The sequence below is a fragment of the Bos taurus genome, chromosome 29 (genome assembly GCF_002263795.3).
Source record: "Bos taurus isolate L1 Dominette 01449 registration number 42190680 breed Hereford chromosome 29, ARS-UCD2.0, whole genome shotgun sequence".
NCBI classification, from domain to species: Eukaryota; Metazoa; Chordata; class Mammalia; order Artiodactyla; family Bovidae; genus Bos; species Bos taurus.
Window position 1 is genome coordinate 47,347,370 of NC_037356.1, and position 15,990 is coordinate 47,363,359.

A 15,990-nucleotide genomic window follows, 5' to 3' on the forward strand; every position below is an offset into this window, starting at 1 on the left:
CAAGAGTACTGGAGTGGGGTGCCATTGCCTTCTCCGACTCCTAGCACTAGAGCTATGTAAAAGTTTCTGGACACCAAATTTTGTGGATTCTGTCTCTAATTACTGCTGCATGGACTCTTTGGGGAGGGGGAAGCTACATGTAAATTGAATCTTTGTCTCTCTAGAAAAACCAGTCAGTAGTTTACACAGCTTCAAGGCAGATTGTTCAGAACTGGGAACCAGGTGTTTCTAAGCATCTCTCTGAGAATCTAGTTGGCTTACAAACAGCCGCTGAGCCAGTACAAGCTGTGGGCTCTGTGGTTCACCAGGTTGCCCCGGGCCCTCCCCAAATACTCCCAGTTACCACGCGTCTGACCTGTCCCACAAGAGGGCCAGCCTGCCGCGGGCTTGCTCGAGTTACTAAGAGCCCCAGCAAAGAGGGTCTTGAACCTGTGCTTCTCGGCCCCTCCCCCAGGAATCTGGTACAATATCCTCAGAGGCGTCGGGAAGCTTGCCGTCATCATCAACGTAAGTGACTTGGGGCCCTTCGGGAAGCTGGTCTCCGCCTACAGCCTCAGGCAGCCCCGCTGAGAGAGCGCCTCCTGGTTCTGCTGAGGAGTGGGGCGAGTTCAGGGCGGGGATGACACAGCTCCTCAGCCGCTCCCCGCAACCCGGGCAACACCCTCCACTGCGCCCACCTAGGCCCCTTAGTCCCCTTTCTCCCCAGAGTCCTGAGAGAAGGAGATAGAGGCAGACAGGGCGGAAGGGAGACCCAGAGAAAGAGATTCCATGTCAGCAACTCTTCTGCTCTTTAAAACAGTTCATTTTTTCTCCTTTATGTGAAGCTCACACCTGCTCTTTAAAGAAGGTTTGGGAAATGAAACATGGAGAGAAGAGGAACCTGCTAGCCAAATACATACACACACACACACACACACACATACATATACACACACATACATGCATGCACACACAGAGACACACACATACACACACATACACACAGACATACACACATATACACAGACACGCATATACATACACAAACACACACATAGAAACACACAGAGAGAGACACACATACATACACACATACACACACACGTGCACATACATACATACACACAGAGAGACACACATACACACACACACACACACACGCGTGCGCGCGCGCGCGCGAGCCTGCTGGGAACAGCACCCCCATGACCCTCCCTCCGCGCATCTGGTCCACACCTTCATGACACATGAACCCCAAGTACGAGCACCTCAGGAATGTCTGCAGTCATGTGGCCCTCACCCCTCCACCCACTGGCAGAGCCTGAGCCCCCCAGAAGCTGCCGCCTTGCATCTTGGCGGGGGCAGGGGGGCCAGGCAGACAGCCCCCTGGAGCAGATGGTCACAGTCATGGGGCTAACTCGGTCCCTATAGCACGGGAAGTGACACTCAGCCCAGACAAGAACCCTCAGATCCCTGGGACGTGCTCTCCCTGGAGGCAGGCCACCCCCATCAGCCACCCACTCCTGCCGGCTTAAGGCTTTGAAACCCATCTGTAAAGGGAGGCTGTGGGCAGAGCTCGTCCACCCATCCCAGCTGAGCCGGGGGCCACGTTTTAACGAGGAGGCGCTGGAAACACCGAGACACAGCCCCTCTGTGTGCAGCGTAAGCATGGGGCTGCTGTGAACAGAGCAGCTGGGAACAAATGGGGCGTCTCGTGAGAACAACCAGCTGCAACGATCACAGCAGCAGCCGCATCTTGAACGTTCCGGAAACTGCTAAGTCCTTCCCATAGAATGCCCACAAGTGTGCACATGACCCCTGGAGGCAGGGGCAGTGCCCCATCTTGCAGATGATACAGCTGAGGTACAGAGAGGTCAGGTGGCTTGCCCAGGGTCACAAAGCCAGCAAGAGGCAGAGCTGGTCTTTACCCCAGGCCTTCAGGTCCCTGCTCTGACACTGGCATCGCACCACTCTGTCTCGGGGACTGCTCCAGCACAGGGGAGCTGGATCTAGATTTTGCAGAATACAAGGCATCTTCCCTTCCTGCCTCATTCCCTTTCAAACAAGCCAGGAAGGAGAGGCACCTACCGTGGGTGCAGTTAGCCCTGTCTGACAAGAGGAAAAGCAGGCACAGAGAGGTCAGGCCACTTGCCCAGGGCCACCCAGCCAGCAAGAGGCAGCCAGCATCGTCCCCCAGCCTCCTCGTTCCAGGGCGCCCTGTTCTCATCCCCAGCGCTCTCCTCAGAATGCTGGAGGGGCTGATGGGGTGCCCCTAACCCTTCATTTGTTCACTTGGCGAGCCGGGGCCATGGGGTCACGTTTGCCAACGTGGGTCACTGGCCAGGCCCCAGGGCCAGCGCTGCCCAGGCTTAGGTGGGGCAGCGCCCCCTCCCCAATGGGGGCCACACTGACCACTCCGTTCCCTGGCCAGGCGTTTGTGATCTCCTTCACGTCTGACTTCATCCCTCGCCTGGTGTACCTCTACATGTACAGTGAGAACGGGACCATGCATGGCTTCGTCAACCACACCCTCTCTTCCTTCAACGTCAGCGACTTCCAGAACGGCACGGCCCCCAACGACCCCCTGGATCTGGGCTACGAGGTGCAGATCTGCAGGTACCGCCCAGCAACTTTCTTTTTTTTTTACATTTATTTGACTGCATCGGGTTTTGGTTGCACCATGTAAGACCTAGGCCCTGACCAGGGATAAAACCCAGGCCCCCAGCACTGGCAGCGCAGAGCCTGAGCTGCCGGCCTTCCAGGGAAATCCCCAACAACTCTCTTTAAAGAGCCCCATTTGGTGGGCTTCTGGAAAAAACCCAATTCTTTTGCCCAGTTCTTTTCGGGCAAATCACAGAACAGCTCAATCTTGCTTCAGAGAAAGAAAAAAAAAAGAGATTCCTGGGTTGGAGGTTGTTGTTGTTGCTTGTTGCTCAGTCGTGTGTGACTTTTTGCAACCCCATGGACTGCAGCTTCCCTGTCCTTCACCGTCCTTCTACCGGATGGAGGTAGGAGGTGATTTATCACGTCCTTTAACTAAGAAGTCCAGGATAGCTTCAGGCATGGCTGGATCCAGGGCCTGCCATTTGTCATCCAGCCCCATTCTGACACTGCCTCTCAACATGCCTCCTGCACATTGGCGTCATTTTCCGGCAGGCAGGAGGGAATCCCCCAGCAGTCCTCTCTACTCAAAAGTCTTGGTGGGAAGAATATTTCTTTCCCACAAGTCAGCATAAGTCCTAGGATTGAGTCTCACTGACCTGCCTTCAGTCACAGGCCCCTCCTTGAAACCAATCACTGTTGCCAGAGTGTGGGGTCTCTGGCTAGGTCTGGGTTATATGCCAGGGTGTGGGGTTGTGGCCATAGATTTGGGGACATCTCAAGGAAAACTGGGGTTTTCAAACAAGGGGTCATGGATGCTGGATAGGCAAAAGCAGCAGATACCTGAGACGGTCATTCAGAGCAGGCAGGGAGAGCCCCAGGAGAGACAGGGGCAGGGATGGGGTGTGGGTGGTGGGGGCGAGGGGTGCCCCAGGAGAGACGGGGGCAGGGATGGGGTGTGGGTGGTGGGGGCGAGGGGCACAGCCAGGCCTGGCCATTCACTGTGCATCTTCCATGGGCCAGCCTGGCAGGGTTAGGGGCTGGGGGCTCGGGCCTAGGGACTTGGGAACGGGCAACATGAACCCTGCTGTCCAGGGACCTTGTACAGGGGGCAGCAGAAGCGTAAACAGATCCAGTTAAAGGCGTAATAGTAGCTGGAAGCCTAGGGGAAGGGTGGGGGCATGGGGGGCGTTCCAGGGAGAGGGCATGTGGGTGAAAGCAGGGTGGTGGGCACGGGTGGGCTCTGGAGCGTAAAGCGTAAAGGCCCAGCATGGTGGACGGTGAGACCGAGGGAGCGGGCCGGAGCCGCGTATCCCGGCTCAGGAAACAGGACTGTGGTGTGATGGGCCCCGGGCCAAGATGAGGCTGAGGGCAGGGGGCAGAGCGGAGGCAGTGTGGCCGCAGCTCGCTCAGTATCCTCTGACGGGCTAAACCGCCTGAGACTCAGAACAGGAAGCCCTCAGGGACCAAGACACATGTCGCAAAGCCGGAGTGGCGAGGCCCGGGCCTTTCTGTGCAGGGCGGTGTTCACTCCAAGCCTGTTTACTCTTACTGTGCACCTAGCTCTGTTAAGCCCACCTGTCTGTCTTCATACCCTTGACCTGGCAGCAGGCTGTGAAGGAGGCTGCCAGGCTCCAGGGTACTGACAGCAATGAGCAGTAGCTTGTGGCTGCAGAAGAAAAACAAAACACAAAAACAAAACAACCAACAGCAAAAAAAACAGGTCCGAGAAATGGAAAACAGCACACCTGGGGTCCCGGGAACCGGCAGGCAGGCCCGCCCTGCGTAGGTGCAGCTGATGACTTTGAACAGCACCTGTGTCCCGGTGAGCCCCAGGGATTAAATTACAAGACGTGCTGTGTGTTCCGAGTCAGGGCAGGCACTGCACTTACTCTGAGACCCGTACAGCGGTGAAAATGAACAAGCTGGAGCCAGGCCTGCCAATGAGAGAAGGCAGACGACACGCAAATACACAACATGACACGCTGCGGGCTGTTCAGAGGCCCACCCACCGCATGTTTCAGGGCACACAGATGTGAAGAGGCCGGGTGAGCTGCTCCAACTCCCGCGTGGCCGCCGTGGGCAGGGTCGGCCTGGAGAGCTGGGGGTCCCTTCCTCCCCATCATCAGCAGGCCTGGGCTCCAGAGACCCCTGAGCTTCCAGTCCGGGCCCCCTGCTCGCCTCTCTTGCTTTGTTTGAACGCCCCACACCAAGAACACGCTCAGTCTAACCTATTTAACTCAAAATGAATTTCAGAGAAGAATGATTTCGAACAAAGAAGGCAGGGAGATAGGTGTTCGTTTTATTGTAAATCCCCTCAAAAGGTCAGTGTTGGTGTTTACAGGGTAAGCGTTGGTTCTCGAGAATGGAGCCCCAGGCACCCAGGTCTTCGAAGTAGCCCCCTATCCGAGCATTGGTCAGGAATCCTGGTCACGCAGCGGGGTGGGCAGCGGGAGGGCTGAGGAAACAGGCCAAAGACCCCGGGGGTTTTGTGGGGGTTGGTTTTGGGTTTTGGCCATGCCAGGTCATGGGATCTTCAGTCTTCCCTGCCGCCCTCCGGCTCTTAGTTGCAGCATGTGAGGTCTAGTTCCCTGACCAAGGATCGAATCTAGGCCCCGTGCGCTGGAAGCACAGACTCTTAGCTCCTGGACCACCCAAACACCCCCTTTTTAAGTGAGACCCTTGCCACCTTTCCCCCACAGAGCTGGAAGGTCATGGCCAGCCCTCTCTGCTCCCTGGGACTGTGGCTTTAGTCAGGCCCACCTGTCCGTTGGCCACAATTAAGTCCTGTGAGTGCTGTGAGCTCCACGCTGCTAGCTGCTCCCGCTCAAGCCACCTCCCAGGTAGTCGGCTGCAGGTGGAGCAGTACCCAGCCCAGCCCGCGGCCGTGGGTATAAAAAAAGCAGCTGAGAGCTGTGATCACTGCCACCATCTATCACCACACTGAAACAAGCGTGGTCTCACTGAACGCGCACAGCTGTGATCACTGCCACCATCTATCACTACACTGAAGCGAGCATGGTCTCACTGAACGCGCACAGCCAGCTCCAGAGAGGGCACTCTTGTCCCCGGTGTGGGGAGCTTGCAGGCTGAGTGCAAGAGCTGAGCCGGGGAAACAGCAAGATCATCTCTCACAGAGGTCAGTGCAGGTGGTGGGGCTTGGCACCTGGACACGTCTGTAAGTGGGCTTTGAGGTATGTGTAGGAGTTCACCAGGTAGCACAAACACATTTCCCAGCATCCTAGTGCGGCTGGCCCTGAGCACAGAAGGAAGAGGGAGGAGCAGGTGTGTGTGGCTGCTGACGGTGGGAGAGCAGTGGCCGCTTGTTCCCATAGGAGATCAGGTTGTACAACTTCTGCACAGCTCAGCAGCTGGCACCAGAGTGCCTTCCCCGCCCCATCCTGTCTCTGGGACTGGCAGCTTACTGCTGCGCAGGCTTTCTGAGACTTCTGTCCTGTTGCCTCAGAAGACACACAGCTCTGTGGATGAGGGGCCCTATCTGTGCCCCCAACAGCCCTAACCCCTGGAATGGGGCCTGGTATGCAGCACTGCTCACTAAATTCTTGTGACGTGACTAAGTGAGGGAATGCCAGGCTGAGGCCCAGAGAGGTCAAGCGATGCCACAGGGACACACAGTGAGGCGGGAGCCCAGTCTGGGTCTGTACCAGGCCCACACCCCCAGAGCCAGGGGCCTCCTCTCCTGGGCCCCCAATGGGGCCCCAGCTTTCCAGTGACCGGCAGAATGCACCTGCAGCCCTGTACCTGGAAAACGCCCTTTCTCGGAAAGAAAGCGAGGCTTTCTCAGGCGGCTTTGGGGAAGCTCTTCCCACACAGAGAGGGTTGGTCCTGTTAAAACCGGGCACCCCAAATTTGGGAGCAGCTGGGGGGCCTAGGTGGGGACAGAACCCCGGGTTCCCCTTCTTCCTCTGCCCCCACCTCGGGCATCTCTGGACCTCTGACAAAAAGGCAGAACTAGAGCCGTGGAGGCCCCCATGCTCCCGCTGTACAAGGGGCAGAGGCGGGCCCTGGGGGCCCTGGGAGTGAGCACTGTCTCCCAGCAGGGCATCAAGAGCCACATCCAGAAGCCGTAAGAAGAGGGGTGGGTGGATATTTATCACAGGGAGATAAGGACGTAACACTTGGGGAGGTGCCCTTCGGGCACTGGGGCTGGCAAGGTGGCAGGGGACAGGGTGGACCTGACCACACCAGCAGTGTGTTTAACCTCATACATGGGCTACTTTGCAAGAACGTTTCATTTTTTTCCAATAGTTCCCCCACAGAGAGGGGAAAGCCTGAAAAAGCTGTTTTCACACTGGATCTCACAGCACGTGGCCTGGAATTCTGTGGACGCAGGGGGCGGGTGGGCTGGGTTGAGGCTCTGGTTTAGGGACCCCATCCCCTTCTACCCAGAAGGCCCCACTTCCTGTGTGTGACTCATTGGAGTCTCCAGGGTGGGGGTTCTTTTTGTTACCAGGGCTGCACTACCTTCAGAGTTTGGGATCCCTGGGCAATATAGTCCCAGAGCCCCCTGCTGTGGGCCCCCAGCTGGGCTTATGGGGACACCCTTGCAGGCCTGCCCAGCCCACGTGGGCACCGGGATCCCTTCTGGTGTGGGGAGAAGCCCCCCACACTGTGTGAGCCGGCAGGGCTGGGGGCTGTCCTGCAGGCGGCCCAGGCTCTCCTGATGCGAGTCCTGCGGCGGAGCCGGACCCCAGCTCCTCCTGAAGGCCCACCTCGATTTTGCAGGTACAAAGACTACCGGGAGCCGCCATGGTCGGAACACAAGTATGACATCTCCAAGGACTTCTGGGCCGTCCTGGCCGCCCGGCTGGCCTTTGTCATCGTCTTCCAGGTGCGAGGGCCTGCTCGACTTCCGGAAGGGCTGGGGGCTGAGGCGCCAAGGATGCGCTGTTGCCCAGAAAAGGGTCAGGAGGGCAGGAACTGGCCAGGGTCAGGGGTTTGGAGGCTGGAGGACTCACCCTGGTCACCCTGGGGTGTGAGGTGCTGGTGACCCCAGGCCCTGGCCAAGGAGAGGTCCCAGATCCTCCTGAGTTAAAGGAAGGTGGGGATGGGAGGTGGTCAGGGCTGGCGGGGTCCTGGCTGACACCAGCCCCCACCTCCAGCAAGCAGGGGACCCGGCCCTGCCAGTCCCAGTCTCCCGGGAGGGGAGCTAACCCTGAGGCCAAGGATCCAGACCCGGAAGCCAGCCGGCACACGGCACTGAGACCCCAGCTGGGGCGGTCGTGCTGAGGTTGCCTCCAGGGTGTCCCCCTAGCCTGGGGTCCCAGGAACTGGGGTCAAGCCCCAGCCCTGCCCCTCTACACATTGTGGCCCCCGCCAGGACCCCCAGCCCCTGAGGCCCCCTGCCTCGACCACCAGCCTTCCACAACCCACTGCAGTCAGACTAGTATCTGGGGCCCAGTTCCCCAGAAGCTGAGCCTGAGATGAGGATTCTGGTGCAAACGGGTTATTGAGGGAAGCCCTTGTTGCGGGGCAGTTGGGGTGGGGTGGGTGCTGCTCAGCAGGAAGGGGGCCTGGGCCAGAGCGTGAATCCTGCCACACAAGTGGGCCCACCTTGATGCAGGAGAGTGCCTCTGGTCTGCCCACGTGGCCCTTCATTGGCTTCAGGCCAGGACCAGGGAGACGGAAGGGGGCAGTTCCCTGCAGACAGGCAGCTTTGAGTGTCAGCGGCCACAGCTGAGGGCTGGGAACGTCAACCAAGAAAGATGACGGGGGATCGGGGGGTGGGGGGGGAACCGGCACCCTCTATGACCAGTAGACTGACTCAGTCACATGTGCTCACAAGTGCTGGTCAGATGGAAGTTTGAAAACTAGAGATTTCCATCAGTCTATGAAAGCCAACTCGTCTGCATTCTACAGACCAGAAATGTAAGCAGAGAGGCGGCTGGCATGGATTCAGGGCAATCCTGGGAGGCCTGACAAAGGGCAGAAGGGCCTGCGGAGTCCTCAGAGATGGCTTAAGCTCCATTTGTTTGTGTTCTTTGCGTTTTAACTACTTTCCCTTGAAGCCTTAGCACTTGTTGTATTTAATCCCCTGGTAGCTCAGCTGGTAAAGAATCTGCCTGCAATGCAGGAGACCCTGGTTCAATTCCTGGGTCGGGAAGTTCCCCTGGAGAAGGGATGGGCTATTCTTGGGCTTCCCTGGTGGCTCAGATGGCAAAGAATCCACTCACAATGCTGGAGACCTGGTTTCAATCCCTGGGTCAGGAAGATTCCCTGGAGGAGGAAATGGCAACCCGCTCCAGTATTCTGGAGAATCCCATGGACAGAGGAGCCTGGTGGGCTACAGTCCATGGGGTTGCAGAGTCAGACACAACTGAGTGACTAAGCATGCGTTGAGGAGGGAAAGAAAAAGGAACCCTCTTACACTGCTGAAAGGAATGTAAAAGGATGCCTCGGCTACAGTCCATAGGGTCCCAAAGCATCGGACACGACTGAGTGACTAAGCACAACCAATCAGATCATTTCTTAAGCCTGGAGATACAGACTCATGCAGACAGTTTTCCTGTTCAAGAAGGCCCACTTCCTGTCTCATCTATGACCTCCGGGGAAACCAAGGCCAGGGAGGTGCAGGGGGTATCTGAGGTCACAGGGCCGGGGTGATGGGCGGAGCAAGGTGCTGTCCGTTGGGGCGCAGGGGGAGGTGGGAGCGTTTCCGGGGTCGCCCCTCCCAGCCCCCCGACGCTGACTCTCCTTCCAGAACCTGGTCATGTTCATGAGCGACTTTGTGGACTGGGTCATCCCCGACATCCCCAAGGACATCAGCCAGCAGATCCACAAAGAGAAGGTGCTCATGGTGGAGCTGTTCATGCGGGAGGAGCAGGGCAAGCAGCAGCTGCTGGACACGTGGATGGAGAAGGACCGGAAGAAGGCGGAGCCCTGCAACAACCACAGCCCCGCCCCAGCCGCCCCGCCCCTGCCCCCGCCCCCGGAAGGCCCCGACTTCCCCGGAGGCTCCCTGTAGCCGCTGGGCAGCCCCAGCCACCGCACTCTCCATCCCGGGCAGGCGGCTTCTCACACCCACCTGGCCCCTGGGCTCCTGGGTTTGTGGCAAACCTGGAAAACCGCCTTGTAGTAGGACAGTGTTTCTCCATCTTTTTCTACTTTGTTTTGTTTTGTTTTCTGTTGTTTTTGCACAAAACCATTATGCAGGGAATCCTGTTTAGTGTTCAGCGTTAATCAAAATGACCGCTGGGGACAGGGTGGCATGCAGCAGATGCGGGTGTTTTGTGGACACAATGCTTGGAGTCTGGGGTCTCCTTGGCAGTTGGGAGGTGAGCCCCCAGAAGTCATCTTCTTTAAACCCTCCTGATGCCTTAAGAAAGGTGAGGTGGCATTCCAAAGCATCGGGCAAAAGCTGGTGAGAGATTTGAGGGCAAACAGAGAAATGGATGAGGGATGACGTTGTTGACACCCGTTCCAAATGACGTCACTTGTCTCTAGGTCGAAAGAGATTGTTTCATCGCCTTTTCCTTCCATGGGTTCAGAAACCGAGACACTGCTCAAAATGCAAGGTGCCGTGGCTGTGTCGCTCGGACGGCCTGGGGGCCCCGGCTTCCCTCTGAGAGAATCAGCAGGGTGCAGGCGTCTGAGTAAGCAGTGACAGGCACCTCCCCCCACCACAGTGAAAGAGGAAATGGTATTTCTCAGCTGGTGTCTGACCCTGAGACCCCGTGAACAGTACAGGCTTCTCTGTCCATGGAGTTCTCCAGGCAAGAATACTGGAGTGGGTTGCCTTTCTCTTCGTCAGGGGATCTTCCTGACCCAGGGATCGAACCTGGGTCTCCTGCGTTGCAGGCAGATTCTTGACCATCTAAGCCTCCAGGGAAGCCCACAGGGTGACAGAAAAATGAGCAGTGAGAGATTGTGACCTCGGAGGCGTTTCTGCAGACAGCTTTAGGGTTTCAAGAAGTCTTAAGGTTTCCAGGGGTACTTTTGCAGCTTCAGCATATTTATTGGGTTTGTTTGTTTGATTAAATCAGTTCTACAGTGGATTTAAGGGTTTTTCCTCTGTAGCTCAAAGGTGGAAGGCGTTTATTTTATTAGCTAACCAAATATCATTGAGAGGAATTTGAACTACTGTTACTACCAAAGATTTTTATTAATAAAGGCTTCTATTTTGGTAACACTTCTCTATATTTTTACTTACAGGAATGTTACTGTTGGAAATTATCATTTTAAAAAACTTGTAAAAACAAACCTCCATAGCTGATAGGAATGGTCTCAACTTGCAGCCCCATTATACTAACGATGATCTGAAGTTTCTCAAGCACGCAGAGAAACGTAAGAGAAACGTTCCAGCAAAGGGAGGGGCGAAAACACGAACATGTTTGTCTTGAACATGTGGTTGGTGAGCGCGGACATTCCCGTAAGCTGTCAATTAGGAGGGACGTCCGCAGGTGTCATAGCTTTTTGTTACTTGCTAAAATCATGCCATCTGATGCTTCTGCTTTCTCTTGTACAGTAAGTAGTTTGAAATGGGGTTTTTGTATATAAACATTGTATTAAAAATGAGGTGATTACCGAATATCCTTTTATGGAAACCTTTTCTTTTTTAAAAAGTGAATGTACACAGATACACAAAGGCTGAACATGCATCTGAATAAATTTGTATACATGAATCTTCCTTCCAAACCCTGTCCACGTGACTTCTGCCCCCAGAAACTCAAGGGGCCAACCTCAGAGTCCCCTCATGATTGAACCTGCAAACTCAGGGAACTCGTAAGCCTCCATTTCCTCAACGCAGGACACGGGACCCATTCTGATGTTCCTGGGACTTTGTCCGAGAGGATGTGCATATGTATGGCTGTGTGGGTCTGTGTGTGCACGTGGGATTGTGCCTGTGTGTGTGTCTCTGTTGCTTTGTCTACACCTATGCACAACTGAAGCCAGAAGGAGAAGGGGGTGGCAGAGGAAGAAATGGTTAGATGTCATCACTGACTCACTGGACATGAGTCTGAGCAAACTCCGGGAGATGGTGAAGGACAGGGGAGCCTGGCATGCTGCAGCGGGTCACAAGGAGCTGGACACGACTGAGGGACGGAGCAACAATGTGGGGGTGGACACACCTTTCCAGCCGCCTCTTCCGCGATCCCCACATCCTGACCCCTGGTCCCGCCAACCCAACAGAGTAGTACTGAAGATTTCGTGGACCTAAAATTGCCCCCAAACCTTTAGGGGAGCATCCCAGGATTGCCAGTGTGTTTTCTTTTTTCCTATTGATTTACTTATCTCGCTAGGGCTTTGTTGTGGCGTGTGGACTCTTAGTTGCAGCACGTGGGATCCAGCTCCCTGACCAGGGATCAAACCCAGGCCCCCTGCACTGGAAGCGTGGAGTCTTAGCCACTGGACCGTCAGGGAAGTCCCGCCCGTGTTTTCATTTGGGCGAATGGGGACACCTTTTCTTTAACCCATCACCTATAATCCCCATCGTTTCTTGAAAGAAAGACTCTCTTTTGCATCCAAACATCAGTGAGGCCTCAACCCGCAGGCCTGCAGGGCACCCCTGGAGCTGCTGTGTCCCCAAGGAAGTCTCAGCAAACCCGAGCCCAAGAGGCCCTGGCTGCCCCGCCATCAAGAGCGTCCTTCTAAAGCTTGAGGGCGGCTCCCAGGCCAGCATCGGCCCTCCCCTCTCATGGGGCCTCCCAGGGGCCTGAGAGGCTCACAGGGGACCTTTGGCCCCTCCGGGTTGTGAGGAAACGTCGTCGTCTCAGAGTGGGGCGGTGATCCGCCCCCCGCCCCACCAAGAGCACAGGGCTCCCTGACAGCCAGAGCTTACAGACACGCATCCCTGCAATGTTCAAGAAGCAGCCGTGAGCAAGGCAGACACAGCCCCGTCCCTCAGGGGCGACTTCTTGCAGCAGGCATCAGATGCGGAGCGAGAAAATGCACCCCAGCACAGGATCGTCTCAGAGGAAGGAAGGGGTGCTGATGAAAATATAACAGGGGTGTGGCTGAGGGTCACTCAGAGTGACCAAGTTGAGCAGGAAGGCCCCCAGAGTCTGAGCAGGGAGGAGCCGGAATGTAAAAGCCTGGAGAAGGGCCAGAGGTTCCAGCAGCAGCGGCAGGCACAAAGGCCCTGAGGCAGCGGTGCGCTGGGCGGGTTGTAGGAGCAGCGAGAAGTTCGTCATGTCTGGGGGGCGCAGGGCGGGAGGCGAGGAATCAGGAAGCAGCGCACACCAGCCGCCCCCCTGCCTGCCCCAGCTCCCTGAGGACTTCGACCTTGGCAGGAAGTCCACGGCAGGGGCTGGCGGCCTCCACCAGGGCAGGGATGGAGCTGACTCACACAACTCAAGGTCTTGGTGGTGTTGGGTGGAGACTGCAGAGGGGTTGGGAGCCAGGGAGGAGAGATGCAGAAATTCAGGTGAGCGATGTAGGCCTTGGACAAGGGTGGGAGGAGGTGGGGGGGCGGGGGGAGCCACCAGATTAACTTCACAAAGACCTGGGCTCTGGCAGCAAAAGGACCCCCAGAGATGAGCGGGGCAGATGGCACCGTCGTTTCACAGACAGGCACAGTGGGGACCAGAGAGGGTCAGGGCTCCGCTCTGGTCTCACTGCAAGCTGGCCCCACAGGTGCCCCTTGGACCCAGGACCCTGGCACCTGGCGCCGAACAGTTTCTGCTCCTGGTCCCTGGAGTGGAGTGGCAGGAGCAGGGCAGGGCTGAGCCCCAAGCACAGACAGTGAAGGACTGGGGCTCATGGGGGCCTGAGGCCCGGGGCGGGGTCCCTCATGCCAGTGATTGACCCTGAAGGTGAAGGCCGCCTTGAGCTGTGACCAGCCTAAGACACCTCTGTTTTGTTCAGTGCTCATTAAATCTTACTTAATTTAATATATAAAAAGGGCCTCCCTGGTGGCTCAGACGGTAAGGAGTGCCTGCAATGCAGGAGACCCAGCTTTGATCCCTGGGTCGGGAAGATCCCTTGGAGAAGGAAATAGCAATGCTCTCCAGGATTCTAGCCTGGAGAATCCCATGGACAGAGGAGCCTAGCGGCCCACAGTCCACGGAGTCACAAAGAGTCGGACACGACTGAGTGACTGATGTTTTCACTTTTCAGTATACAGAAAACTGCACAAATCTTGAGTATACACTCAACTGTGTATACTCAACTGTGTAAATTCAATTCACACACACCTCTGTAATCAGCACCCCAGAAGCCTCCCTTGGTGCTCCCGTCTGGTCACCCCTCCTCACCCAACTGTGACCCTGGTCCCTACCCACCATCCTGACTTCAGCAGCTGGTTTGAAAGAGGAGAATGAAAAAGTTGGCTTAAAGCTCAACATTCAGAAAACTAAGATCATGGCATCCGGTCCCATCACTTCACTGCAAATGGATGGGGAAGCAGTGGCAGACTTTATTTTGGGGGGCTCCAAAATCACTGCAGATGGTAACTGCAGCCAGGAAATTAAAAGATGTTTGCTCCTTGGAAGAAAAGCTATGACCAACCTAGACAGCATATTAAAAAGCAGAGACATTACTTTGCCAAAAAAGGTCCATCTAGTCAAAGCTATGGTTCTTCCAATAGTCACGTATGGATGTGAGAGCTGGACTATAAAGAAGGCTGAGCGCTGAAGAATTAATGCTTTTGAACTATGGTGTTGGAGAAGACTCTTGAGAGTCCCGTGGACTGCACGGAGATCAAATCAGTCCATCCTAAAGGAAATCAGTCCTGAATATTCATTGGAAGGACTGATGCTGAAGCTGAAACTCCCAACTTTGGCCACCTGATGCGAAGAACTGACTCACTGGGAAAGACCTTGATGCTGGGAAAGATTGAAGGGGGGAGGAGGGGACGACAGAGGATGAGACGGTTGGATGGCATCACCGACTCGATGGACATGAGTTTGAGTAAACTCCGGGAGTTGGTGATGGAGAGGGAGGCCTGGCCTGCAGCAGTCCATGGGATCGACTGAGGGACTGGAGTGAATTGAACCCCATTTGCCTGGTTTCACTTGTGGGTGGCTGCTGCCCTCTGCTGGCTGCCTGTGGGAGCTGCACTTGGGGATGAACAAGATGCAGCACTTGAGGCCTTGCGTTGGTTATCTGTTTGCCGCCCTGCAAATGACCATGAACTTAGTGACTTAGTACAGCAACGTACTGTCTTACAGTTCTGTAAGCCAGACTTCTGACACAGGCCTCACAGAGTTAAGATGCAGGTGTGAGCGAGGCTGCGCCCTTCCCACCATCTCCAGCCACGGCAGCCAGTCTCTCCCGCAGCTGTCTCTCCAGCTCGCCGCTCAGGAGGACCTGGCTTGGCTTGAGTCCCTGGGATGATCCAGGGTGACCTCCCCCCACCTCAGAGTCCTTCATCTTCATCACACCTGCAAAGTCGTTCCCGCCACGTAAGTTGACTTATTCACAAAGTCCGGGAACTGGAATCGGACACCTCGGGGCCATTGTTGTGTCCACCATGTACTCCCACCCCCAGGGAAAAAACTAACTGCCTCCAAGCAAAGCCCACAGTCCCCAGATATCTATGGAAAGGCTTCATCAGGAATGAGAGAGATCAAAACAAACAGGAGGAGGAGGAGCCTGGGGGGACACTGAGATGACACAGAGAAGAAAGAAAAGCAACTCTGTTCATCATCCTTGGGAGTAAAGACCAATGCGCATGGGAGTCCCAGGTGGCGAGTGGTAAGCAATCTGCCAGCCAGTCTAGGAGACACGTGTTCGATCCCTGGGTCAGGAGGATTCCCTGGAGAAGGGAATGGCAACCCCCTCCAGTGTTCTTGCCTGGAGAATCCCACGGACAGAGGAGCCTGGGGGGCCATGGTCCATGGTCTTACAGAAGAGTCAGACGTGGCTGAGCGCGCGCAGGTAGCAGCGGCTCATGCGTTTTCAGTGCGGCGCAGCGCTCCACCCTGTGAGTGAAACTCAACCAACTGTCACTCATTACGTGTGCTTTGGTGGTAAACTTATTGCAATTACAAGTTACTCTGCTGAGATCTCCCTGCAGGAGCCGGTCACTGCAGTACTTCCTCTAGGGCAGTTGGTTGCTTGTCTTCGAATGGCTCACAAGCTGGGAATGACTTGTATATTTGAAATGGTTGGGGGAGGGGAAGAATATCTGTGACATGAGACTGTTACATGGAATTCAAATTTCAGTATCTAGAAATAAACTATTATTGGAACATAAAGACCAGTGTGCCTCCATGAAACCAGAAAAAGGTGCTATTTTCTTTCTTTTTTTAAAGAGGCAATGCTAATGAAAGGAAAATACAAAAACTAGACTTCACCAAAATTTAAAATTTGGTGGGGGGGGGGGCGTGGGGTCGGAGGATACCCAACTGAATGAAATGGCAATTCACAAAATGGGAGAAAATAATCGCAAATCATATTTCTGATAAGAGACATAACTGGAATATCCGAGGATCCCCTACAACTCAGCAACAG

General features: G+C 55.6%; 1 protein-coding gene across 10 annotated transcripts in view; it reads left to right on the forward strand.

The window, feature by feature from the left end:
- ANO1 (anoctamin 1) overlaps window positions 1–11,125 on the forward strand; it is a 189,774-nt gene extending 178,649 nt beyond the window's left edge. For 9 of the 10 annotated variants that reach the window (XM_059882961.1, XM_059882964.1, XM_059882962.1 and 6 more), the window contains 4 exons: window positions 455–507; window positions 2,408–2,592; window positions 7,324–7,429; window positions 9,299–11,125. In XM_059882961.1, coding sequence (XP_059738944.1) covers window positions 455–507; window positions 2,408–2,592; window positions 7,324–7,429; window positions 9,299–9,562 — 608 coding nt within the window. In that variant the 3' untranslated portion in view covers window positions 9,563–11,125. The remainder of the gene's footprint in view (window positions 1–454; window positions 508–2,407; window positions 2,593–7,323; window positions 7,430–9,298) is intronic. The other variant, NM_001192717.1, reaches the window with a different exon arrangement.
- The last annotated feature ends 4,865 nt before the right edge of the window (window positions 11,126–15,990 follow it).